Source organism: Macaca fascicularis, chromosome 6 (genome assembly GCF_037993035.2).
Source record: "Macaca fascicularis isolate 582-1 chromosome 6, T2T-MFA8v1.1".
Lineage (NCBI taxonomy): Eukaryota > Metazoa > Chordata > Mammalia > Primates > Cercopithecidae > Macaca > Macaca fascicularis.
The window spans coordinates 41225285-41253118 of NC_088380.1; the positions used below are offsets into that span (position 1 = coordinate 41225285).

Consider the following 27834-nt stretch of genomic DNA (forward strand, 5'->3'; position numbering starts at 1 on the left):
ATTATTCACATATATAGAAAAAATTCTAAACATTTATAAAACAGCAAAAGACCCCAAGTAGCTAAACAAATCGTGAATAACAATGCTAGAAGCACTACACTACCTGCTTTTAAATTATACTACAAAGCTACAACAAAAGTAGTCTGTAAAAAAATAATAGTTTATACAAAAACAAGTGGTATGCTAACAAAAATAGCATACTAGTGTCCTAAAAACAGACACATAAATGACTGGATCAGGATAGAGAACCAAGAAATAGATTTGTGTACTTACAGCCAACTCATTTCTGAAAAAAGTGGTAAGAACATACATTGGGGCCAGGTGTGGTGGCTTATGCTTGTAATCCCAGCACTTTGGAAGGCCAAGGTGGGTGAATCACAAGGTTGCGAGTTCGAGACCAGCCTGACCAACGTAGTGAAACCCCGTCTCTACTAAAAAAATACAAAAATTAGCCGGGTGTGGTAGCGCATGCCTGTAATCCCAGCTCCTCAGGATACTGAGGCAGGAGAATGGCTTGAACCTGGGAGGCAGAAGTTGCAGTGAGCTGAGAACATGCCATTGCACTCCAGCCTGGGCAACAGAGCAAGACTTTGTCTCAAAACATACAAACAAACAAAAAAACAAAACAACAACAACAAAAAACCAAAAATACATTGGGGACCACGCGTGGTGGCTCGTGCCTATAATTCCAGCATTTTGGGAGGCCAAGGTGGGTAGATCATGAGGTCAGGAGTTCAAGACCAGTCTGGCCAACATAGTGAAACCCCATCTCTACTAAAAATACAAAAATTAGCCAGGTATGGTGGCACATGCCTGTAGTTCAGCTACTTGGGAGGCCGAGGCAGGAGAATTGCTTGAACCCAGGAGGCGGAGGTTGCAGTGAGCTGGGCCCATGCCACTGTGCTCTAGCCTGGGTGACAAAGTGAGACTCTGTCTCAAAAAAAAAAAAAAAAAAAAGAAAAAAAAAAGAAGCAGGCCAGGCATGGTGGCTCAGAGTTGTAATCTCAGCACTTTGGGAGGCTGAGGTGGGCAGATCACGAGGTTAGGAGTTTGAGACCAGCCTGATTAACGTGGTGAAACCCCGTCTCTACTAAAAATACAAAAATTTAGCTTGGTGTGTTGGCACATGCCTGTAATAATTTCAGCTACTCAGGCGGCTGAGGCAGGAGAATCGCTTGAACCCAGGAGGCAGAGGTTGCAGTGAGCCCAGATTGCACTACTGCACTCCAGCCTGGGCAACAGAGTGAGACTCTGTCAAAAAAAAAAAAAAAAAAAAAAAAAAGAAAAAAGAAAAGAAACATTGGGGAGAGGATAATCTCTTTAAGAAATGCTGTTGGGAAAACTGGGTATTTATAAGAATAAAACTAGATTCCTATCTTCTGCCATATACAAAAATAACTCAAATGAATTAGACTTAAATGTAAAATGTGAAATTACGGAGCTACTAGAAGAAAACATAGGGAAACATCATAGATCGATGGTTCAGGCAATGTTTTTTGGGGTAAGATCTCAAAAACACAGAAAACAAAAGCAAAAATGGACAAATGGGATTATATCAAGCTAAAAAGCTTCTACAAAGCAGAACACTCAAAACAGTAAAGAGAAACAACCTGTGGAAATAGAGAAAATATTTGTAAGCTATTCATCTGACAAGGGATTAAGAATCAAAATATATAGGGAAGTAACTCAGTAGTATATATTAATATTAATCTGATTAACAATGGGCAAATGCCCTGAATAGACATTTTTCAAAAGAAGACATACAAATGGCTAACAGGTATATGAAAAAATGCTCAATATCACTAATTGTATTAGGCCATTATTTGTGTTGCTATAAAGAAATACCTGAGACTGGGTAATTTATAAATAAAAGAGGTTTATTTGCCTCATGGTTCTGCAGGCTGCATAAACATGGCATCAACATCAGCTCAGCTTCTGGTGAGGCACTCAGGGAGATTTTACTCATGGCGGAAGGTGAAGCAAGAGCAGGCATGTCACATGGCAATAGTGAGAGCAAGAATGAGTGAGGGGACCAGGTGCAGTGGCTCATGCCTGTAATCCCAACACTTTGGGAGACCAAGGCGGGCAGATCACATGAGGTCAGGAGTTCAAGACCAACCTGTCCAACATGGCAAAACCCCATCTCTACTAAAAATACAAAAATTAGCCAGGCATGGTAGCAGGTGCCTGTAATTGCAGCTACTCAGGAGGCTGAGGCAAGAGAATCACTTGAACCCAGGAGGTGGAGGTTGCAGTGAGCAGAGATTGTGCCACTGCACTCCAGCCTGGGCAACAGAGCAAGACTGTCTAAAAAAAATAAAGAATGAGTGAGGGGGAAAATGTCATACACTTTTAAACAATCAGATCTTAATGAGACTCACTATTGCAAGGATGACACCAAAGGGATGGTGCTAAACCATTTATGAGAAATCCACCCCTCCCAACAAGCCCCACCTCCAACATGGGGATTACATTTCAACATGAGATTTGAAAGGGACATCTAAAGTATATCTTTCTATCCCTGGACCCCTGAATCTCATGTCCTTCTCACACTAAAATAGATACCTGCCCAATAGTCCCCCAAAGCCTTAACTCATCTCAGCATTAACTGAAAAGTCACAAGTCTCAAGAACAAGGTTCAATCTAGAGGTAAGTTTCTTCTACCTATAAGGTTGTAAAATCAAAAAAAGTTACTTACTTCCAAGATATATATAATTGGGGTACAGGCATTGGGTAAATGCTCCTTTCCCAAAGAAGAGAAATCATCCAATAGAAAGAAGCTACCTGCCCCATGCAAGTCTGAAACACAACAGAGCAGTCATTAAGTCTTAAAGCTCCAAATAATCTCCTTTGACTCCAGGTTCCACATCCAGGACACACTGCTGTGAGGGGTGGGCTCCACTTCACCTCTTGGGCAGCTTTACTTCTGTGGCTTTGCAGGGTTCAGTCACCATAGTTGCTCTCATGGGTTGGAGTTGAGTGCCTGAAGCTTTTCGAAGCTCAATATGTAAGCTACTGGTGGATCTGCCATTCTGGGGTCTGGAGGACAGTGGCTCCCTTTCCACTAATTCACTAGGCAGTACTCCAGTGGGGACTGTGTGTGGGGGTTCCAACCCCACATTTCCCCTCTTTACTGCCCTTGTAGAGGTTCTCTGTGAGGGTTCCACCCCTAAGCAGACTTCTGCCTGAGCAACCAGGCTTTCTCATACATCCTCTGAAATGTAGGTGGAGGCTGCCAAGCATCCTTCACTCTTGCACTATGTGTGCCTATGAGCTTAACACCACACGGAAGCTGCCAAGGCTTACAGTTTGTACTTGTTGAAGCAGCAACCCAAGCTGTATCTGGGGTTCACTGGGTTAAGGTTGGAGCTGGAGAGTGGCCTGCATGCAGGCAGCAGTGTCTTAAGGCTGTGCAGGGAAGCAAGACCCTGAACCTGGCCCATGAAGTCATTCTTTCCTCCCAAACCTCCTGACCTGTGATGGGAAGGGCAGCCTCAAAGATCTCTAAAATGCCTTTGAGGTCTTTTCTCCATTGTCTTGGCTATTAACACTTCATTCCCTTTTAGTCGTGCAAATCTTTCTAGCAAGTGGTTGCTCCAAAGACCCCCTTGAATTCCTCTCCTGATGATGCTTTTTCTTTCTCTGCCGCATGGCCAAGCTGCAGATTTTTCCAACTTTTATACTGTGCTTACCTTTCCTATATCAATTCCAACTTTAAATCATTTCTTTGTTCCTAAATCTGGCACAGGCTGTTAGAAGCAGCCAGACCACATCTTGAAACTTGCTGCTTACAAACTTGTTCTACTAGATACCCTAAGTTATCACTCTTAAGTTCAAACTTCTACAGATCCTTAGGGCATAAACAGAATACAGCCAAGTTTTTGCTAAGACATAACCAGGTGACTTTTGCTCTAATTCCCAAAAAGTTTCTCATTTCCATCTGAAACTTCATCAGCCTAGACTTCACTGTCTCTATCACTATCAGCATTTTGGTTACAATCATTTAACCAGTCTGTAAGAAGTTTCAAGCTTTCTTTCATTTTTCTGTCTTCTTTGGAGCCCTTCAAACTCTTCAAACCTCTGCTCATTACCCAGTTCCAAAGCTGCTTTCACACTGTTAGGTGTCTTTATAGCAATGCCCCAATTCTCAATACCAATTTTCTGTATTAGCCTGTTCTTTGTGTTGCTATAGAGAAATATCTAAGGCTGGGTAATTTATAAAGAAAAGAGGTTTAATTAGGTCATGGTTCTGTAGGCTGTACAAGGATGACATCAACATTTACTCAGTTTCTGGTGAAACCTGCAGGGAGCTTTTACTCATGGCAGAAGGCAAAGTGGGAACAGGCATGTCACATGGCAAGGGTGAGTGCAAGAGATAACCCAGACATTCAAAGTAGAGCTAATACTAATCCTTCTCAAACCCTTCCAAAAAATTGAAAAGGAGGGAATACTTTCACATTCTTTTTATGAGGCCAGTGTTATCCTGATACCAAAGCCAAAGAAGTACGTTACAAAAAAAGAAAACTACATGCCAACATTCTTGATAAACATAGTTAATATAGATACAAAAATCTCAACAAAATAGTCGCAAACTGAACAACACATTAAAAGGATCATCTACCATGACCAAATGGGATTTATTCCTGCAATGCAAGGATGGTTCAACATACACAAATAAATAAATAAATATGTTATATGAGATTAACAGAATGAATGACAAAAACTATATGATCATCTCATTAGATGCAGAAAAACGTTTGACAGAATTCAACAACATTTCACGATAAAGACTCTCACCAAGTTAGGTACAGAAGAAAAGTACCTTGACACAATAAAGGCCATATATGAGAAGCCCACAGCTAACATTATACCCAACAGTGAAAAATTGAAAGCCTTTCAGTTAAGCTTTGGATCAAGACAAAAACGCCCACTTTTGCCACTTTTATTCAACATAGTAGGGGAAATTCTTGCCAGAGCAATTAGGCAAGTAAAAGAAATAAAAGGCATCAAAATAGAAAGGAAGAAGTGAAAATGTCTATGTTTGCTGGTGTCACAATCTTATATGTAGCAAACCCTACATACTCCACCAGAAAACTGTTAGAAGTAATAAATGAATACAGTAAAATTGTAGAATATAAAATAAACACTAAAAGTACATTTCTATAAACTAACAACAAACTATATGAGAAAGAAATTAAGAAAACAATCCCACTTTCAATAACTACAAAAAATATTTAGGAATAAATTTAACCAAGGAAGTTAAAGACCTGTACATTGCAAATTACAAAACACTGATGAGAAATTGAAGAAGACATAAACAAATGGAAAGATATCCCTTGTTCATGGATTGGAAGAAAATATTGCTAAAATGTCCATACTACCCACAGAGATCTAGAGTTTTAGTGCAATCTTTAACAAAATTCTAACATCATTTTTCAAAGAAATAGAAAAAATATCTTAAAGTTTCTATGGAACCACAAAAAACCCCAAATAGCTAAGGCAATCATGAGCAAGAAGAACAAAGCTGGAGGTATTACTTTCCCTGATTTTAAACTATACCACAAAGCTATAGTAATTAAAACATCATGATCCTGGCAAAACCATAGACCCATCAACCAGTGGAACAGAATAGAGAACCCAGAAATGCACCCCACATATATGGTCAATTGATTTTTTTTACAAAGGTGCCAAGAATACACAATGGGGAAAGGATAGTCTCTTTAGTAAATGGTGTTGGGAAAACTGGATATCCACATGCAGAAGAATTAAATTGGACCCTTATCTAGCATAATATATAAAAATCTACTCAAAATGGGATGAAACCTTAAGCATAAGACTAGAAACTGAAAAATTGCTTGAAAAAAAATCTATGGGAAAAACTGTATTGTTCTAGGTAGGGTTTTTTTGATCTGAATCCAAAAGTGCGGGCAACAAATGCAAAAATAGACAAATGGGATTATAACAAACTAAAAGCTTCTGCATAGCAAAGGAGACAATCACCAGTTTTCAGAGACAACCTGCAAATTGGGAGAAAATATTTGTAAGTCATGCAGTCAATAAGGGGCTAATATCAAAAATATATATGGAGCTCAAACAACTCAATAACAAGAAGACAAAAAACCCAATAAATTATCGGTAAAGTACCAGGAAAGGGAGATGGAAGTAAAGCAAAAATAAAAAATGGATAAGAGACCTGAGTAAACATTTCTGAAGGGAAGACATGCAAATGACCAACAGATATATTTAAAAAGTGCTCAACATTGCTAATCATTAGAGAAATGCAAATTAAAATCACATTGAGTTATCATCTCACACCCGTCAGAATGGCTACTATCAAAAAGACAAAAGGCAACAAGCATTGGTATGCATGTGGAAAAAAGGGAATCCCTGTACACTTGTACACTTGGTAGGAATGTAAATTAGTACAACTATTATGGAAAACTGCATGGAGGTTTCTCATAAAACTTAAGAAAATTATCATATGATCTAGCAATTCTACTTTTGGTTACAAAAGTAAATGTTCATTGCAGCACTACTCACAATAGCTGAGTTATAGAATCAACCTAAGTGTCCCTCAACAGATGAATGGATAAAGAAAATGTGGTGTGTGTACACAATGGAATAGTATTTAGCCTTAAAAAGGAGGAAATTCTGTCATTTATGACAACATAGATGGAATTGGAAAACATTATGTTAAGTTAAATAAACCAGGCACAGAAAGACAAACAGCACGTGTTCTTACTTATATGATGTAAAACAATCAAACTCGTAGAAGCAAAGTAGAATGGTGGTTACAGAGAGTGGGATAATAGGGCAATAAAGGTCAAAGGGTACACAATCTGTTAGCAGAAATATATTTTGAATTCTATTGTACAGTGTGGTGAATGTGGTTAATATTGGTGTATCATACATTTCAAAATTGCCAAGAGTAAATTTCAAATATCTTTACCACAAAAAATGTTAAATATTTTAGGTGATAGAGATGTTAACTGGCTTGATTAAATTATTTCACATTGTATTTAGAAATCATAATATCACTTTGTACCTCATAAATTTACACAATTATAAATTGTCAATTTGTAGTTATAAAAAGAAATGCAAGCTAAAGTAATACTTTATTGTTTTTCTTCTCCAGGCGATAAGCTTATTCATTTTGGTGGGATTTATAGGAGAGTTCCAAATTTTTTCAAGGTGAGGACTTTTTGGGTTGTGTGTAAAAATCATTAAATTAAAAAAAAGTTTTAGAAATTCTTTAGTCTAATTTTGACATTGCAGTTTGAATCTGTGTATCCCTCCAACATATTTTCTCTTTCCATATTTTTATAAAAGACAATGATAACAAAAGTGTGTTTTAAAAATTATTCTTCTTTTACTTAATTTTTCTCCCTGTAAAATGGAAGACTAAAAGTGTAAGTTTTTTGTACCAGTGCTGTGGTTTTATCTGTAATGCAGATAATCACAGTGGACTTATATATTTTAGAGCAATATTTGGTCTTTAAATGTAATCCTTGCAAAACATCCTCTGGATTTTAAAGGTTGAGAGTTTTTTAAGAAAATAGTCTTGTCAGTTCTTGAGGCCTGGAGAAAAGCCAGTATCCTTTATCCAAGGCTTTGTTATTCTCTCACTGTGTCAGATTGACAAGACAGAGCCAGGTCAGTTCACTTTATGGAACGATCAGAAAATGTGTCAGGGGCTGTGCTAGGTACTGGGGATACCGCAAGGAGCAAGAAGGCACTGGGAACATGCTGGGTGATTCGTATCTTGAGCCAGTTCATGGCAATATGAATGTGCTAAGGGGTCAGACAGAGGCCTGCTCAGGGTGATGTGGGAGCACAGCAGGAAGGTCAAGCAAACTTCCTCTCCTAAGCCTCCATGTTTGGGGAAGCCCTCTGAGTTTCCCCAGGACAGAGACTAGAAAAATAACAGTAAGTTCAGATTGTTCAAGGTTGTCAAAAGTATTCAGGTATTTTGATCATTGGTACCCTGTGAAAACCACAGGTTGGCAAGATTGGCCCTGTGAAAGCATCCGAGGCACACACTACAGAATGAGAGTCATTACTTTCAGAGTAACCTGACCCTCTTAAGACATGCAAGAATCATCTTGACTCAAGATATCGTCCAGCCAAGGAATGTGCTGGGAATCCAGAATTCAGGAATACTAGTTCTTTTATCCTTCGTAGAGCATCATTTTAGGCAAGGCTTCCTTAGTCTCTTAAAGCTGACTCGGGTAGTCTTTTCCATATGACACAGCCAGAATGTGAGCATTGTATGAGAGTCAACTCTCCATTTGTACATGTACTTTATTTTAGTGGAGCTGTTTAAGCTCAAATTGCCCTCCTTGGTTGTGTGCTTGAGAAGTGGTCTAAATGAACAGGGGATGCATTTAAATAAATTCCTGTCCATTCAGCCTCTGCCAATTTTTAGTTTTCCCCTTCTCATGGGGACTTTTTATAGTTTCTTGTCTCTCAGTTAAGTGTTTCTGGATAACTCTTCAACTCATCATTCAGAATCTCTTCAAAGGCCATAAAACCTTCCTCCCTTCAAAGGTCACAAAACATATTTACACATGTTTTCATCTACCCTCCCAACTCAAACTCTCCCTTATCTATATTCCCGTAACACATTATATTGAATGCATTTCTGTTCTGAAATCCATCAAATGAGATATATTGTACTACGATTATTTGTTTATACATCTATGTCTCTGTCCTTCCTTCTATCAATAGTCAATGACCTACCTTTTTTTTTTTTACAATTAAATTAAATTTTATTTTTTATTTTTTATTTTTTTCTGAGATGGAGTCATGCTCTGTCACCCAGGCTGGAGTGCAGTGGTGCAGTCTCAGCTTACTGCAACTTCTGCCTCCCAGGTTCAAGCAATTCTCCTGTCTCACCTCCCAAGTAGCTGGGATTACAGGCATGCACCACAAAGCGTGGCTAATTTTTGTGTTTTTAGTAGAGACGGAGTTTCATCATCATGGCCCAACTGGTCTTGAATTCCTGACCTCAAGTGATCTGCATGCCTTCGTCTCCCAAAGTGCTAGGATTACAGGCATGAGCTACCATGCCCGGCCAATGACCTACCTCTTTTATTATTTCTACAACTCTAGTGTCTTTAGAATCTGGCATATAATCGATTTTTTTTTTTTTTTTTTTTTGAGACGGAGCCTCCCTCTGTCACCCAGGCTGGAGTGCAGTGGTGCAATCTCTGCTCACTGCAGCATCTGCCTCTTGGGATCCAGTAATTTCTTTTGCCTCATCCTCCTGGGTCGCTGGTATTACAGGCACACGCCACCCTACCTGGCTAATTTTTTTGTATTTTTAGTAGAGATGGGGTTTCACCATGTAGGCCAGCCTGGTCTTGAACTCCTGACCTCAGGTGATCTGCCTGCCTCAGCCTCCCAAAGTGCTCGGATTACAGGTTTGAGCCACTGTGCCAGCATAATAGATGTTTAGTAAGTGTTAATCTCTAAGTCGGTGGGGCTCCCTCCATTTTTGTATATTTTAGGATGCTTTTAGTGTCTCTTAGGAAAAAATATTTGAGGCAACATTTAACTATTTTTGACTGTTTTCACTATTCTTTGTGTTCCCTTGTGTATCTTTCTGCTTGCTTTATGATGGACAATTTGACACTGTGGCAGTGCCTCCTCTCCAGTCAACTGCCAGTGGGACTCCTATGCCCCTTGGTCAGAATGCAATGGCTGTACCAAGACTCAGGTAGGAACACGCAAAACTTTGTATTTGATTATTTATGTGCAGAAATACTTAGGCATGGCCAAAATGGTATTATCTTTTGAATGTTCATTAAATAGTGTCAATGTTTTTTGAAAACCATGTTAGTAATTTTGAGGGGAGAAAAGTATGATTTGTTTAATAATTAATATTGTAATAAAGTAACTTGTATATTCATTTTTCTTGAAGGACTTTTCTAGATCTTATCTTGGAGCTAGAAATGTAGATAGGCTAAAAGTTCAAGGCAATTTACTAACTCTTTAACTATGAGAGAAATAGGAATAACATAGAACAAAATTTTTAGATAATTTAAAATGTTTTATATTCACTGAATTCAACTTTTCTTCTCATCTCAAACACACACTAGCAAATAGCAAAATGGCTGCTTGATTTTACTTCACAAATAGCGAACAACCATGAAAAAAAATTTTGCAAAATATCTTAAAGCTTAATTGCTAAGTAATACAAGTACAATGTTGAACTTAATCTGAGTATTATAAAAAGCTTCTAAAAATGTTTGTATTCCTTATAAAATGTTCATTGGAGAAAATACAGAAAATTGTAAAGAAATAAAGCATTATTCATAATTCTGCCTTTTTCTTTCTTTCTTTTTTTTTTTTGAGTCGGAGTCTCGCTCTGTCCCCAGGATGGAGTGCAGTGGCGTGATGTCGGCTCACTGCAACCCCTGCCTCCCAGGTTCAAGTGATTATCCTGCCTCAGCTTCCCAAGTAGCTGGGACTACAGGCGCGTGCCACTACACCCGGCTAATTTTTTGTATTTTTAGTAGAGACAGGGTTTTACCATCTTGGCCAGGATGGTCTCCATATCCTGACCTTGTGATCAGCCTGCCTTGGCCTCCCAAAATGCTGGGATTATAGGCCTGAGCCACTGCACCCGGCCAATTCTACCATTTAGAAGAAACAAATTATATAACAGCATTTGGTATTTATTCCCTCAGCTCTGTGTACTTTTTCTCTGTGTATGCTTATAATTTAAAAAAATGAGATTATTTTATCATAGCTTTGTGTTCTGCTATTTTAATCTAACATTATACTATCAGCAAAATAATTTATAACAGCAGTATTACATTCCATGATATGAATATAGCCTTATTTTTCCACTTTTTTATTGTTTGATTTATTAATTTTTTTTTATTGTTTGGTATTTAAATTGTTTCCATTTTTGTTATAAAGAAAACTTTAATAAACCTTTTGAATGTAGATATCTGTCCTCTTTTCTCACATTTTTCTGAGAATAGTCCTAGAAATAAAATGTTCATCTTAAAGTTTCTGAACATCTGAAGAGTTAAATATTCTAGAAATAGTCCAGTTTGGGTAAAAATATATATTTAAAAATCACTTCTAATTAATAAAATAACAGAATCATACCACAGAAGATAATGATTATTTTGAAACATCATCATTATCATCAGGTATTTATTTAGTACCTACATGGTGGTATTTTCAAAACAAATTGCCTGAATAAAGCATTTGGCTTCTAGCAACTATAATAAATAACAGCTCTGATTACAGGCAAACAGGTACATGAATAACAAGCAAAGGTCAAAGAAACATCAAACACGTTAAATATTTTTATCATTTAAAAAGAAGAAAGAACACTAAACAGAAGCAGAGAGATAGAGGGTGTTTTTTATACAAGCAATTTTTTTCTTTGAGTGAAGGTGCGATGGATACATCCTAGATTATAAAAACAAAATTTTCATTCAGAGAGAGACAAGTGAAAATGAGAAAGGGATTGTAGGATCAGACTTTGACAGGTGAGAATGAGACTGTGGAGAGTGGCTGCCATCAAGGGCTCCCTGGTAGTATGGAGAAGAAAAACACTTTCTTATGCAAACAATGCCATCTGTGCTCTGGAACTTCACAAAGGACACTGTTAAGTTACACATGAGCGGCATCTTCATCACTTACAAAGAGACTAAAAACGGTATCAAGAAACCTTACCGAGTTCTGTTCCCACTCATATTCCTCTGTGGCTTCTTTGCTTAAACAAATGAAAGGCACTAGAGCCATGCTAGGGCTGGTGTGTACCTGCTCAGAGTTCAAATTACGCCACTGTGACCCCTCATGATAAGGAATTCCCACTTCTAACCCAATTTAGGATGGATGAATAAGTTCGACATTGATATGCACAGCAACTATTCCCTGTTGATCTTCACTCAAGGTTTAAATCCTCAGGACGCTCAGTTTTGGTTCCATTTTTGTTTTGTTTTGTTTTTTTTTAATGGAGAAGAGGTGAGTACAGGAAGAGGCCTGGAAGATGCTCACTGATTGCCAGGGGTAGCTCTTTCTTTTTGTTTAAACATTAGATACATGTCTTCGTAGTGAATGAGGATTAAATAAGCCTTAGTATGCATTAGTTCTAAGTTTCTCATTTAGTTTGATAATTTCTTCAGTTCTCCTATATTCTTTTCCCTCAAGAGGTTTGTATTTTACATATTCCTTTGCAGACGTAGCTTCATCTTTGGATTACTTAGGTTTCTGTTTTGTAAATTTGACTTCCATATTCATGTACTTCTCTCTGAATTGTTTTGCTTACCTTTCTTCCTGAAGAAGGCTTACAGTTTAGCTGAAAGGAATTGCCATTACTCTTCTGAAGGTTTCTCTAACTCTGCTTCATCTTAACCCTTTCCCAGTACCCTTATCCTCTCTCCAGAAAAAGTCATTTCACTTTCTCTAATGAACTCTTGGAATACAGATTTGGTAAATATATTAATCATTCTATGCTCTAATCTATTTGCTTATGTGTCTACCCTCTAAGCTTTACTCAGGTTACTTTCTTTTTTCTTTTCTTTTTCTTTTTTTTTTGAGACAGCATCTCACTTTGTCGCCCAGGCTTGAGTGCAGTGGTGTGATCTCGGCTCACTGCAATCGGGTTACTTTCTTAAAGATTCACTAACATGTTTTTCTTTTTTCTTTTTTTTTTTTTGCATTTAATCCTGAAAGTCAATATATGCCTGGGAGCTCTCTATAAATAATAGCCAAAATATTGCTGAACTCAAGGACAAGTACATCTGTGGATTCATTGATTTTGAGGTTTTATTTCTGTAGAACACCAGAACAAATTTCCAGACATTGTTTGTCTAATTGTATTACTTTCTCTCAGATTTTATTACTCAGATAAAGGAAACTAGAGATATCTTTGAAAACAAACAAACAAACAAACTACTGCCTGCTTTGTGTTTAGACTCGCAGGCGGTCAGTTGCTGTGTATGGGCAGTATGGGGGCCAACCTTGTGTTGGAAATGCTTTTGAAACACAGTCCTGTGAACCTACAAGAGGATGTCCAACAGAAGAGGGATGTGGAGAGCGTTTCAGGTGTTTTTCAGGTAATTTGTTTTCCATAGGCTCAGCATGCAGATTGTAAATTCAAATGTTATTTGGTGAACTTGCTCATTATATATTTGTTAAATTTTACTGAATTTATATTGGCCTAAAATTAATTCCCCCAAATATCATCAGGATTTTTGTGGGTTGTTAATCACACACTCAGCTATCATTTTTTCAAATGCAAGGGGAAGCATCTGGTAATAAACACAGGAATGCTCTTTGTCTCTTTGAATGGAGCTCTGGCTACTGACAGACCCAAATAGTTCTTGACAGTGTATTTTGAGTAAAGATGCAGAGTGAGTCTTGTACATACATTGAGATTAGACAAAAACAATGTTACTGCCTAAATTATTATATCTACAAGAAAAGCTACCCTAATGAACGGATTAAGGAGCAATACAGTTCTCTCTTATGCATGGGGTAATTGAAACATAGTTTTGGCATTGAATATTATTTGACCAATACTCTATGTTGTATTTATGCAGTCAGATTAATGTAACAACATTTAATAAACATTTATGATTCTTGTTTTAAATAGTAGTGAAGCTTGTATATACAAGTGAAACACATGCCTCTTCCCTCACAAATGTTAAAGTTTTATGGGCAGAATAGTACATAAATAATCCCTGTGTTAGAAGTGCTCCTCAATGATACCTGTTGAACGCTTATTTTACTTTCAAAATCCAAATTAGATAACAAATCCTTCAGGAAGCCTGCCCTAAATCCCCAACTGATAGAAGTAATTAACCAATCACTTCCATACGTTCCTTATGCGTATTGTACCATCTGTCATTTGGATTATTTGTTGGCCTGAATGTCTCTCATGGTGAACTGTGAACTCCTTGAAGACATGAATTATATTTCTTTCATGTTGGCTTCTGGAGTCCCTGGTACATAATACGTTCTCAACAAATGTTTGCTGCATTGGATTGAGTGGCAGTATAGCAGGGTACATGTCCTATAAGGACAGCTGTGCACCAAACATCCTATGAGGACATAGAGGAAGAACATGTATCAGGGCCTGTGAGGCAGGGATGGCTTTCAAGAGGAGATAATGTTTAATTTGATTCTTGAAGGACAAGTAAGAGATAGGTAGAGAAAACCCTTCTAGGCAGAGAGAACTAACTAACTGCAAGATCACTGGAGATGACAGAAAGCTTAGCCTTTTATTCATGCAGGTAGTCCGGTATGACTAGCGTATAAGAAGCTAGTAGGAGAACAGTTGGAGATGATGCTGGGGAGGTAGACCAGAACTGGATCATCTGGTACTCTCCAGTGCTTCCTTGGTACTCTAGATTTATTGCTATCATACCAATTATGATCTATGTCTTTGTAGTATTTCCTATTAGATTGTAAAGTATATGAAAAGTCTGGCAGAGGCCATTTTTATTCATATTTGTATCCCAGCCCCTATTGTGCTAAAGAAATATTGAATTTTAACCTTTTGATAAAATTGTCCTGCTCTTAAAGCTTATAAATTTAAATTACCAAGAAAAACTCAACTTCATCATCTTAGAATGACAGAAACAAACTGAAAGTTGAAGGTCAGGAAGTCGGTCTATCTTCCCAGTAGTTGGAATTATATACTTTAGACAAGCTGCTTGATGATTATGTGTGAGATCCTGAAATTCTGAATTCAGATCCTATTTTCAATTTTGTGTCTAATTGAGTTAAGAACCATTTCCGTGTGCCACAAAATGGAGACAAAATAATCACTAGTCCTTACCTGGACAGTCTGAGGATTTATCTCCCATTTATATTGGCGTATCAGTGCAGTGTTGCAGGTGGCAGGAAAAACCTTTTTGGTCCTGGGTAGTGTTTCTCTTCTTCCCTCTTTTACATTTGCGCAAGGATTTTTCTTGTGTTCAGGTCAGTGCATCAGCAAATCGTTGGTCTGCAATGGGGATTCTGACTGTGATGAAGACAGTGCTGACGAAGACAGATGTGAGGACTCAGAAAGGAGACCTTCCTGTGATATCGATAAACCTCCTCCTAACATAGAACTTACTGGAAATGGGTAAGGTGCTGGGCAGTCTCCTGAGTACATCAACGAATTACAGTTTTAAATTTTGTTTTATTTTATGGTTTGGTAAGTCTAAGAACAAGTCTTCTAATAGACAAGATTCTTCCTTGTCTCAGAGCTCTTTGCCACATCCTGAGACAGTATTTTTGTTCACACATGTGTACCTATAGATACATGTGGTGAGATGTAGAGTGACCCCTTGTCCTGGGATGGTCCTGGTTTTAGCACTGAAATTCTAATTCCGAGACACCCCTCAGGCCCAGGGAAACCTGGACAGTTGGTCACTTCATGGGGATTGGAAGGGGGAGAGAGAGAGAGAGAGAGAGAGAGAAAAGACTGATTCAATAATGTGGGACTATTCAAGAGAATGAAGAGACAATAGAATGAGAACAGGATGAGAAGAGAGACAGAAGCAAGTGTGTTGTAATACCCAGGCTGAACAGCAATTGTCTAAACTAGTCAAGAAACTTTGTTTCCAACTGAAGATTGGAAAATACTGTGTTTACCTTATCAAAGAGAATTCTGAAGAAGTTTTAAGGGTCATATAACTTGTTAAGCTTTTGAGACCTAAAAATAGCTTATTTTAGAGTGAAAGAAGTAATTTTTCTGAAATATTTTAAAATTTATTAACAGAGAAATAGGGTAAAATTATTTGAAAGAGTATACCATTCAGTATGCTAAGAGGCAATTACTTAAAATTTATTACAGAGAGCTCTCCCTTCTTAAGAGTAACCTTAATTGTATTGGTTTTATCTGCAGATTCAATTCAAAACCAGCTGTTGCCATAGATAAAAAAGAGCCATGTGTTTCCCCAATATGTTCTTAGATGGAAAGAATGTTGGACTTTCCGAGCTATTAGTTTTAGTGATTATACCAATCTGGGGAAGCTGGATAATGCTTAGTATGCATTAGGATGCTGTGCCCTTCATTTGAGCTCTCTCGAAGTATTTAACTGTAATGCATTTTAAGAATTTCTAGAGTTCTCTAATAAATTTTTTTTTCCCACCAAGTGGTATTTCTGGTTTTTAATGGCTTTTTATCTCCTCCTCCTCCTCCTCCTTTTAACAGTTACAATGAACTCACTGGCCAGTTTAGGAACAGAGTCATCAATACCAAAAGTTTTGGTGGTCAATGTAGAAAGGTGTTTAGTGGGGATGGAAAAGATTTCTACAGGCTGAGCGGAAATGTCCTCTCCTATACATTCCAGGTACTTACGACGTTATTGATTTCTAATCTGGAATTGTCAGAGAGCATTATTTATATGATACTGATTTTTAGGTATATGTTGAGAATTTACTTATAGTCTAATGTGTGGTCAATTTTTATAAATGTTTTATGTTGACTTAAAAAGTATACACAGTGTTTTTGCTTTGGGGTACAGGGCAATGATACTTTTAACATGTGTCATTCAAACTGACATATCCTTATACCTCATTTTCAACTTCATGTTCTATATGGGCCCAAGACCTTATTGTCTGTGCCAGCGCAGGCATTAAAACTTAAGGCCCCATCCATGACTGGTAATGATAGTCTCCTGACACTGCTACAGTGTCAGCTCACTTAAAATGCTTTTATTTTAAAATTGTGAACTATTTCATATATACAAATGAGTGTGGATAACATATATGTGTAATTTGAAGAAAACTGCCCTTATATGCCCACCATCTGCCTTAAGTGACTTAAAGGCACCTTTACGCCCCTCTCTGATCACATCCCTCTCACTCCTCAGGCAACCACTGTCTTATATTTTGTATTAATTATCCTTGTTTTTTCTATAAATGTTTATTCTTTATATGTCTTGGTCCCTAAATACAAATTTGTGATTCAGTTTTGCCTATTTTTTCCATTTGTATTAACAGAATCATATCTATTCTTCTGTAACTTTTTTCACTAAAAGTTATGGTTTTGAGATTTACTCATGCTATTGCAGGTGGCATTTTTATTGCTGTTTCCAATTTTTTCCTGTGAAAATGTCTTGAACATTCTTGTGCCTGAGTCCCATACAAATGAACTAGAGCTTCTCCAGGGCATACACCTGCAACTCAAATTGCTACCTCATAGGATATGTATGTATTAAATTTTACTAGGTAAAATATGCAAAATGGCTGGATCATTTCATTCGCCAGCAGTGGGGATGAGTGGCCTCCACTTCACATTCTTGCCAACAGTGATATTGCCTAACATTTTAATTTTGCTTATGATCGCAGATCTCCTCTGGCTCCAGGCTTCTGTTTCTCAAAAGCTATTTCTGTCATACACACCTAAACTCACCCATGAGTAGGTTTTGATCAAAGCAAAACGTACTCATGCAAAACAGTTATGGCTTTAGGAAACTTTACAGAAGATTTAGAAGGAAGATAGAGGAGAGATTTTCTGTTGCAGTAATGCAAATATGTTGAAGCAATAGCAGTTGGCATCTTCTATCTTAAAACAATCTTCCACAGCCTTAGCACAATGAAATTTCTGGTCTCATTGGGTGTTAACTTCTTTCTTGCTCTTGTCTTTCAAGATCTCCTCTCTCATTCCTTTTTATTCCTTTGTCCCCAAACTCCAAAAGTATCTAATTCAGGTTTTAATATTGATTACTTCTAAATTTGTAAACCCAAACTACTGAAATGTTCAGACAAAAGGGCCTTTTGCTTACCCAAATTAACCTTCTCCAGAAAGCAGCTTTGATTATAAATAGCAAACATACCATCTTCCAATTTACCATAGAAAAAGTTAGTTGCATTTAAGAGCTGTTGAGTAATATAAATGAAAAGTAAAACAGATCTGAAAAATAATTGTAGCTACCAGTTTTTGAATACCTACTGTGGCATCTGCATTATTTTAGGTGATTAGCATAGGTTTAATTCTCACAGAAGCTTTGGAAAGTAAGCAATATTTTACTATTTTATATATGTAGAAACTGAGGCTCAAGAGGACTTCAACTGACATAGTCAAAGTCACCAAATTAAAAAATTGTAGAGCTTAGATCTGGTCTGTCAGATTTCACAGCCTTTTATTTTTCCATTACATTTTACTCGCCCCATGTATTTCGTTTAATTTCTTTTTCAACTCTATTCAACATGGCAAATAACATGTATTACAATTTAACCTTTGGCCAGAAAGGAGAATGTAAAATAGGCATATACAGATAATTTTTTCTCACTCTATTCCTTAGAGAATGTGTTCCTAATTCTTTCATAATTATAATGTGGAGACTTGCATGTATATTTTTAAAAGGGTCAAATTTAGAAAGCTACAGAGCAGAGAAAATAATAAGAAAGAGCGTTTCTGACTTCGTTGCAAGGTAGACAGGCAGGAAGTCTGCATTTCTGAAGAAGAGGGATAATTTAATAACAACGTGATCCTGACATTCATTTTCCTCAGCAGGGCTTGGTCTTTGGATTGACATCTGAAATGCCTTCCCCATCACTGAATGTGAAGGTGTGTGTCAGAGTAGAGGGAAATTATAGCCTGTTATAGAGTGAGGAACAGAGATGTTTTGAGGAGCCAGTCTGAGGGAAGTGAAGTGGAAGCAATAGGCAGTGAGTCAGTCATGCAAATGCTAAACCCAGGTGTGGACGCAGAGGTGGTGAATGTCCTCCATGGTTCAAATAAATTCATCTTGGGTCCACTGGGTATTCAGCTCTCTTTGAGGTGGAAAGTGATGTTTGACTTATTGGAACATAAATATTAGTAAATAAACATAGAATAAACAAACATAAATAAACATAGAATAAATAAACATAAAACAGAATCGGCCATTCTCTCTTATAATCCCTGTTTTGGTTTCAAGCATTGTGGTTTATCCGGGGCAAACCCAATTTCTTGTTGAGTAAGCTACTTAACTTTGATCTTGTGCACATTTTCTGTCTACTTGTATTTTTTATACAACAAGGAAGGCATTTGTGGCTTGGGAAGGTTCCCCTCTGGCTAGTTCAGCCTGAGAGATGGCAGAAAGACTGTTGTGTGTATTCTCAGTGTGGGATGAGTTGCAGAAGGGAATGGATTATGATCCAGGTGGAGAAACGTCATGGCTTCTTCTGTGTTTGGTCTTGAATATACTTCACTTTATATTTTGAAGAGAAATCCTAAGTGCGTATCAAATGAAAAACAAAAACAAATTCTAAAGCCAATTTTAATGAATGCTACATTATCTAAGCCTTTGCTTCCTCTATTGGTATGAGGACTAGATACCTGAGATTTCTAAGTCTACCTTGTTAGCTAGGAATAATTTAAATGATAGTTAAAAATATCTCACATATAAGAACCCTTTATATACTAAGCACTGTTTCAAGAGCTTTACATGGATCTGTTTTCCTTAGAATAACCTAAGGAGGAAGTTACTGGCATCTCATTTTACAAATGAGAAAACAGAGGCAAAAAAGCTAAATAGCTGATCTACAGTATAGAAGATGACAAAGGTGGGGTTTGAACTTTAGAAGTCTGGCTCCAAATCCCCTCTTAGCAGACACTATATTTATAAGCATTTTATATAGTATGTATATGTATGTATGTACGGTGAATATCTCTATCTACACGTATATCGTGTTTCATTCTATATGTGGGTGGGAGAGAGAGAAAAAATGAAAAAACAGGAGGGCAAGAGGAACACTTTTTTTTTTTTTTTTTTTTTGAGAGGGAGTCTCACACACTCATTTCCCCAGGCTGCAGTGCAGTCATGTGATCTTGGCTCACTGCAACCTCTGCCTCTTGTGTTCAAGCGATTCTCATGCCTCAGCCTCACAAGTAGCTGGGATTACAGGCGTGTATCACCATGCCTGGCTAATTTTTGTATTTTTAGTAGACACAGGGTTTCGTCATGTCAGTCAGTCTGATTTCGAACTCCTGTCCTCAAGTGATCCACCCATCTTGGCCTCCCAAAGTGCTGGGATTACAAGCGTGAGCCACTGTCCCTGGCCCGAGGAGCACTTTTGAATAACTGAATGAAGTTCAAACTGGCTGGATTACAGAGTGAAGTGTGAAGAGTTGTAAGAAATGAGGTTATAAGTGATCAGGAAAGTAAATAAAAAAGACTTTTTTTCTGGTTAGTTAGGGAGTTTGGATTAAAAAAGTCATTAGAGAGTTTAAGAAGGGTTGCTACTTATATGAACAGTGGAGAATAGATTGGAAGGTGGCCAAATCGGGGAAAGAAACCTGGTTAGAAAACTATTGTAATAATCCCTGAGGGACATAATAGCGGCCTGAGAAAACTTGGTGAGTTGCTGAATGCGGGGTATGATGGAGAATGAGCAGTCTGGGATATGAATGGGTTTCTGGGTTTCTGACTTGGACCAATGGCCAGACGAAAATACAACCCTCTGAGATGGGTAAAGAGCCATTTGCAGGGAGAAGACAAATTCAGTTTAGTTATCTAAAGTATGTCCAAGTGCTCAGGAGAAAGTGTTTGAGCTGGAAATATACATTTGGTGATTATTAGTATAGGAATGGTAATTGAAGGCACAGAGTAGAGAACACTGTTGCTCTTGGAATCAGCATAGAGGAGTAATAGAAACAGATGCGTAGAGGAGTCTTAGAAGGAACAGCCACAGAGAAAAAAAGAAAACTAGAAAGCCAACACAAGAGAGTATTTCCGATAGGAGAGAGTGGTCAACAGTGCCAAATATTGTTGGGAGAAGTGTTCACTGTCTGGTGAAATAAGGAAGGTGCCAGCAGCATTGTTGGAATTCAGACCATTGTAGGTGGAAGCGTGAATGGGAGGTGAGGAATTTAAGATAATTAATTATAGTCAACTCATTTAAAGTATTGAGATGGGAAAGTAGGAAAGTAGGAAAGAAGGACTATATAGTAACAGGTAAAGCCTTTCTTATTTTAGTTGGTTGTGTTAGAACATGTATAAGTTTTGACAAAAAGGAGCAAGTAGAGCAAGAAAAATGGAAGCTGTTGGAGAGGGAATGATCAATCCATGTAATCCACCCTTTGAAGAGGTCAGAGAGAATGCAATACAGAGAAGAGACAGAAAATTTAGCCCCAGACAAGGGGAGGGACACCTATGGAGAAAAAGAAGGAAAGAAAAGTTAATAAGTTTGTAGATTTGTTAGCCAGCAGTTTAAGGGGTCTCTGAAGATGGGAGTTTTTGTAAAGAAAGAGGTAAGATCATCTTCTGAGAGTGAAGGAAGTGGCTGTAGAATTGGAGAACTGAATTTTGAAAAATTTTCAAAATTTTGCAGAATATAAAAATAGGTAATATAAAAATAGAGAATGGGAGAAGGAGAGAACTGACTAGAGAAATAAAGTATTGTTGGATGGTATTGAGGATTCTACTGAAGTTGAAAAACACGAATGGATTTGTAGTGGCACCAATCTGTACAGTTGTGCGATTTTTTTTTTTTTTTTAGATGGAGTCTTGCTTTGTCACCAGGCTGGAGTGCAGTGGCCCAATCTCGGCTCCCTGCAACCTCCCCTTCCTGGGTTCAAGCGATTCTCCTGCCTCAGCCTCCCGAGTAGCTGGGATTACAGGCATGTGCCACCATCACCAGCTAATTTTTGTATTTTTAGTAGAGATGGGGTTTCACCATGTTGGCCAGGATGGTCTTCGTCTCCTGACCTGGTGATCTGCCCGCCTTGCCCTCCCAAAGTGCTGGGATTACAGGCATGAGCCACCGCGCCCAGCCAGTTGTGCGATTTTCTGGAGTAGTGCTAAAATGCTTGACTTAGCAAGCCTGGGCTGGGTTTTTGCCAGGAAAAGCATGATAGCAGGTCATCTAGGCAAGGAAGTTAAATCCATTGGCAAGAGAATGGTTGAAGTCATGAGCCAAGACGCCTAAGCTGAAACAGGAAGGAAGTGAAAAAACTTAAAAGTACTGAGAGCGAGAAAGGGGGAGAATAAGTGGAAGGACGTGTTTCTATAATGTTAAATAATAGATGTGACAATAATAAAATGAGAGTTAAAAGAATAAGAGATGTTGGAATATAGGATGGTTGAATTTGGGATTTCAGAGGAAGAATCAGTCTTGGAGAATTCAGGATCTAAGCTGGAAGAAGGAGGGTATTAATTAAGGAAAATTTAATAAGACCACATCACTTTGAGAAGGATGATTCCTGCAGCAATGTGTAGGTAGATAGGAGTGAGAAGCTGCTGAACTAAAGACAGGCTTATTTGTATTTGAATTGTGGCTATAAAGATAGGGAGAAATAGGCTAATTGGGTTTTTTTTTTTTTTTTTTTTTTTTGCATTGAAAGGGATATATTTAACTTCTCTTTCTCCAAAGAGATAATAAACTAATTTTTTAAGTCAATAATGTATATGTGTGTATGTGTATACATGTATATACGTATATATACACACACACACACACACATATATATATTCTCCCAGCCCAAGCTGAATTTTTGCATCTAACTTTTAAACAAACCAATTTCATAATGTAATGGAAATAATACTCTAATAAAAGATTTGCTTAAATCCATCTTCTTATCTTTTTAGCATGCATATCTAATACTCAATAGGGGGTAGTGATAACAGTCATATTATATTTTCTGGCATTTTGGTATATTTCTTTCTTGTATTTTTTGACTGGGCATATACTTGCATGATTGTAGTTAATAGCATTTTCACACTTATACCTGTTTTCTTATTTAATGTGACAACATGAATATTTTGCCTTCACAAGCATTATTTAGTATGACTGTGTAATATTGTCATTTTCTTTCTTTTTAGTTTTCAAAAAAGTATATCATTTCCATCAGTTCAATTTTCTCCGTCCTTAGGCTTTGATCTCAAACACAGACGTATATATATACGTATAAATAATAAAAACACAAATGCTTGTGGAAGGAGAGTTCCCAATTTGAATATTTATATAGAACAAACACAGTGAGAGGGAGTCTTTTTGCTTGTTTTGTTTTATTCCCACAGGGACTGACATTTTTAGCAAATTAGTTGTCTATAATTTTACCAAATCAAGAGATTTTTACATAAAGAGTCAAATTTATCCCTTGGAAAAAATCAGACAATTTGTCAATACTAGAACCTGTAGTTACACCTAGTGACTGTCTAGTGGATTTGAGTGTTGTGTGTCTCTTTTAGACAGGGTGTGTGTTCACTTTTTCATCACCATGCTGTCCACTGGAGGTTTCCAACATTGATATTACTTGCCAGGGATGTGGGCATTTCATTTTGACACTTGATCTAGAGTAAAATAAAGGATAAATGAATGATGTCTTTTCAATAAAAACTGAAGCTGTCACTTCTCATTTAGCTACATGTGACTAACCTATTGTCTACTTTAAAATTCTTTTGGGGTGGCCCTTCTATCTAGCAAAGAAAAAAATGCAATTTTAGCATTTATCCAAGTGAAATAGAATTAGAAAATTAAATCCACTACAGATCACACACAACATTCCAAAACAAAGTCCAAAAGAGCTAATTGTTTCATATCACCTATTTGCATCTCTGTTCCCCTTTATTAGATGAAAAATCAAGAACCAAATTCTTTCTAGTTCTCTGTCAGTGTAAACTTTTGTTAATTTGCTCACTTCTGGGCCAAATGTTGACATTAAAGGAACACAGAAGTTGTTTGTACCTAAACGTGTTTTGTGAATCACTTGGGATTGCCATTGTTGGTACCATGTGTCCTGCTTAATAAAAAATAATCATGGAATGAACTCTTTCCTTATAATCATACAGGTCTAGTCTTAATGAGAGTCACAGTTGCTTTGTGCCAATGAAGAGCTTTTCTCTTTGGTAAGATTGCATGAAGAAAGTACCCATGATAAAGCATACAAAAGTATCTTGGGTATTTCCAAGGCTTAATTTAGTCATAGCAAAATTTTTCATTTTCTTTGTAGGTGAAAATAAATAATGACTTTAATTATGAATTTTACAATAGTACTTGGTCTTATGTAAAACATACGTCGACAGAACATACATCATCTAGTCGGAAGCGCTCCTTTTTAAGATCTTCATCATCATCTTCACACAGTTATTCTTCACAGACCAATGAAATCCATAAACGAAAGGTTAGTATAAAATGTCAACTAACTTTTCAGTGTTTTCCTGTTCTTAAGTATTGCTTACATTAATAAACTTGTATTTATCAAAAGGATCAGCTTTCATATTAAAATTAGTAATAGTAATAGCATTTCCTTTAAGAGACAATGTAGTATCTGTCTCTAAAAGTACAATATTGTCTCATTAAATCTCTTTGATAATATATTTATTTGTACTGGCCAGGCTCAGTGGCTCACGCCTATAATCCCAGCACTTTGGGAGGCCAAGGTGAGTAGATTGCTTGAGCTTGAGCTCAGGAATTTGGGACCAGCCTGGGCAACATAGCAAGACCCTGTCTCTATAAAAATACAAAAATTAGCTGAGCATGGTGGTGCACGACTGTAGTCCCAGCTACTCAGGAGGCTGAGGTGGAAGGATCACTTGAGCCTTGGAGGGAGAGGATGTAGTGAGCCAATATCACATCACTGCACTTCAGCCTGGGCAACAGAGTGAGACCCTGTCTCAAAAAAAATACACACATATATATATGTATATTTATTTATAGTTTTAAACTTCTCAATAAAAGTATTTGTTTTTATTTGAAGATGTTTACAAAGCCCTTATTACCTTGAAATCTTCTATTTTAAATGATCTTAAATTTCTTAAATTTGTGATTACTGGTAATACTATTTTAAGTGTCATATACAATTTTAAAAATATAATTAATGCTTATATATGCTTCTTAAATGCAAATTCTAGAGTCTTTTTAGAAGGTGCATGAAGATAAAGGAGTTTAAAAACACTTTACTAAAGATAAAAGACTTTAAAAATAGTTTATTACTTTTGAGATACCAACATTTTTATCTAAGAAAGTTAAAAGACTTATTTTTAAATACTTCATTGTTTTGAAATACCAAAACTTTCCTCTTGAGAAACCTGAATAGTAGAGATGGACTGTACTAATTAATATACAGTTATGGCTGAATAACTTTTTAGGCTGATCATTATTCACAATCTGAACATTTCATCTCATTCTTAAAGTTAGTAACTTGAATAATAAATCACTTAGGAAAATATAAGGTATATTGGTTTTATTCGTTTTATGACTAAGAAGCTGACTATGGAACTATGAGTTGTAAAAACATTTACTGTCTCCACATTACATTGTTCACACAGTGGGGATTTGGCAAAAGTAGATCTGTGATCTGTCTTGGATGTAATGAAAAGATGCTTAGGAAGTGTTTAAAAGACCTCATTATAAAGTAGCTTAACCTGCAAATACGCTAGCATGGGAGATAAATGATACCTACAAGTCATTGTCAAAATGTGGACCATAGGGACACATTATTTTATATACTTATATTTATCAGTTGATGGATTCATTCTCCTTTTCTAGTTGAAGATGGCATAGCAACTTGGTCTTGGGATTTTGGAGGTTATGTAGGAAATTACCATATAATTTCTTCACCTGTAATATCAGCACTTTGGGAGGCTGAGGCAAGCAGATCACTTGAGGTCAGGAGTTCAAGACCAGCCTGGCCAACATGATGAAACCCTACCTCTACTAAAAATACAAAAATTATCTGGGCATAGTGACGCACACTTGTAATTCCAGTTACTCGAGTGGCTGAGGCAAGACAAAGCTGAATTCTCCTGAATTAATTCTGAACCCTGAATTAATGCTTTGTTGATTTCATATTGAGAGAAGGGTCCTCACTATCTGTCCAGATGTAGGAGGGGATGGTGGTGGCTTAACATGGTGTTACTCCGATTTTTCTTTCTTTTTTCTTTTTTTTTTTTTTTTTGATATGGAGTCTCACTCTGTTACCCAGGCTGGAGTGCAGTGGTGTGATCATGGCTCACTGCAATCACTGCCTCCTGGGTTCAAGCGATTTTTCTACCTTAGCCACTTGAGTAGCTGGGATTACAAGCATACACCACCATGGCATGATAGTTTTTGTATTATTAGTAGAGACAGGGTTTCATCACGTTGACCAGGCTGGTCTCAAGTGCTCTGCCTGCCTCAGCCCAACAAAGTGCTGAGATTATAGGAGTGAGCCACCTTGCCTGGCCATTACTCAGATATTATTAGTATTTGAGACTCCAAGTATTCCTGATTGCATCCAGTAAGTGGGTCCATAGGAGTGCTCATCATGCATCAAAAATAAAAAATTCATGTAGTCTGGGTTGATTGGAGGTGAAAGTTGATGAAGATATAGAACAGAGAACTATTTCCATTGCCTTTTTATCTTCCACCTAAAACTCCTTGTACTCTTTCTTCTTTCCATAGAGTTATCAATTGTTGGTTGTTGAGAACACGGTTGAAGTGGCTCAGTTCATTAATAACAATCCAGAATTTTTACAACTTGCTGAGCCATTCTGGAAGGAGCTTTCCCACCTCCCCTCTCTGTATGACTACAGTGCCTACCGAAGATTAATCGACCAGTATGGGACACATTTTCTGCAATCTGGGTCATTAGGAGGAGAATACAGAGTTCTATTTTATGTGGACTCAGAAAAATTAAAACAAAATGGTATAGTATTAAAAAATTTGTTGTCTAAAAGCATTTCTGGGATTTTAATGAGGAAATAACATGTAGTTAATGTAACTTTTGAGCTTTAAAATTTGACAAATAAAGATTTAAATTGCAAAGGAATCCAAAATTGCAAGAAAGTATTATTCTCTACTTAAAATCTTATATGGTTTAAGAAAAGCCTGTATACTCTTTTGTATAGTACCTTGGAGCTAAATTGTTATCATTATTGGCTATTTCTAGAGGGTACTGGCTGAGTTTTTAGAATGCTTTTTAAATTTTCCACTTTCTCAGACTAAACAGTATTTCTCAAGAAAAATTAAATGAGGAATTTAGTAATGTTTCAGAAATCAAAAAGTTTAAATAAGTATTTCATTTACCTTTGTTTTTTACCACTCACATTCTTTTAAAAAAATCTGCTTTGAGTATCATAAGTTTGTTTACTACTTAATACTTGTAACAATAGCTTAAATTGATGGGTTACCTTCCCCATGACAAGTGAGTTACATATGTTAGTAATAATCCTTACTACTACCCAATGAGATGGGCATTATAATCTCTGTCCCACAGATTGAGAAATAGAGACTCAATGCTAGTAGGAGATTTATCCAAGGTCACGAAGATTGCAAGGAGGGTATTTAAGGCTGGGTCTAACTGGCCTCAGAGTCAGTTTAGCTTATTCCTTATGCTATGTCATTGCTAAAATTGCCTGATTTTGGTTAGAATCAGGACATGCCCCTGAATTAATGCTTTGTTGATTTCATATTGAGAGAAGGTTCCTCACTCTCTGTCTAGATGTGGGAAGGGATGGTGGTGGCTTAACATCCACTCCTCCAAGTCAAACCTTTTTTTCCCTAACTTTGTCTTTTAGCCGATGCTCACATTTCCGTCTCTATTCCAAATCCCTTCTTCAAGGTCTTTCTCTTCAGAAAAGATTCTGTTACAACCTTGGAGAAGAATAAGATCTCTTACATAAGATTCAGAAGAAGTCTTAATAGCTTTTTAAATGGGTAAACTATAATATTTTTTCGTTTCCATTGAGCTGTTTTTTTGTAGGTCTCTACCACATACAATTTCACTAGAATTTGATCTTTTCAAATCTTATAGGTTGGAAATAAGTGCACAAGTACAGGTTTTTGTAGCAAAGAGGAAGGACACTATTTCTTGGAGAATCAATCCAGCAAGTAGCTCAATCTAAATTCAGTTTTACTTCTTTTTATTGCACTTAAAAGAAATGGAGGGGATTTAAAAAAAAA

The 27834-nt window shown here is 37.0% G+C and overlaps 1 protein-coding gene across 1 annotated transcript in view; it reads left to right on the forward strand.

Annotated features, from left to right (window-relative positions):
* The window catches only part of C7 (complement C7), an 81307-nt gene that overhangs the window by 12305 nt on the left and 41168 nt on the right, over positions 1 to 27834 (forward strand). Inside the window, exons 2-8 of the mRNA XM_005556792.5 lie at positions 7136 to 7191; positions 9643 to 9718; positions 12941 to 13082; positions 14953 to 15100; positions 16175 to 16313; positions 23903 to 24073; positions 26335 to 26578. Of these exons, the coding sequence (XP_005556849.3) occupies positions 7136 to 7191; positions 9643 to 9718; positions 12941 to 13082; positions 14953 to 15100; positions 16175 to 16313; positions 23903 to 24073; positions 26335 to 26578 (976 nt within the window). The remainder of the gene's footprint in view (positions 1 to 7135; positions 7192 to 9642; positions 9719 to 12940; positions 13083 to 14952; positions 15101 to 16174; positions 16314 to 23902; positions 24074 to 26334; positions 26579 to 27834) is intronic.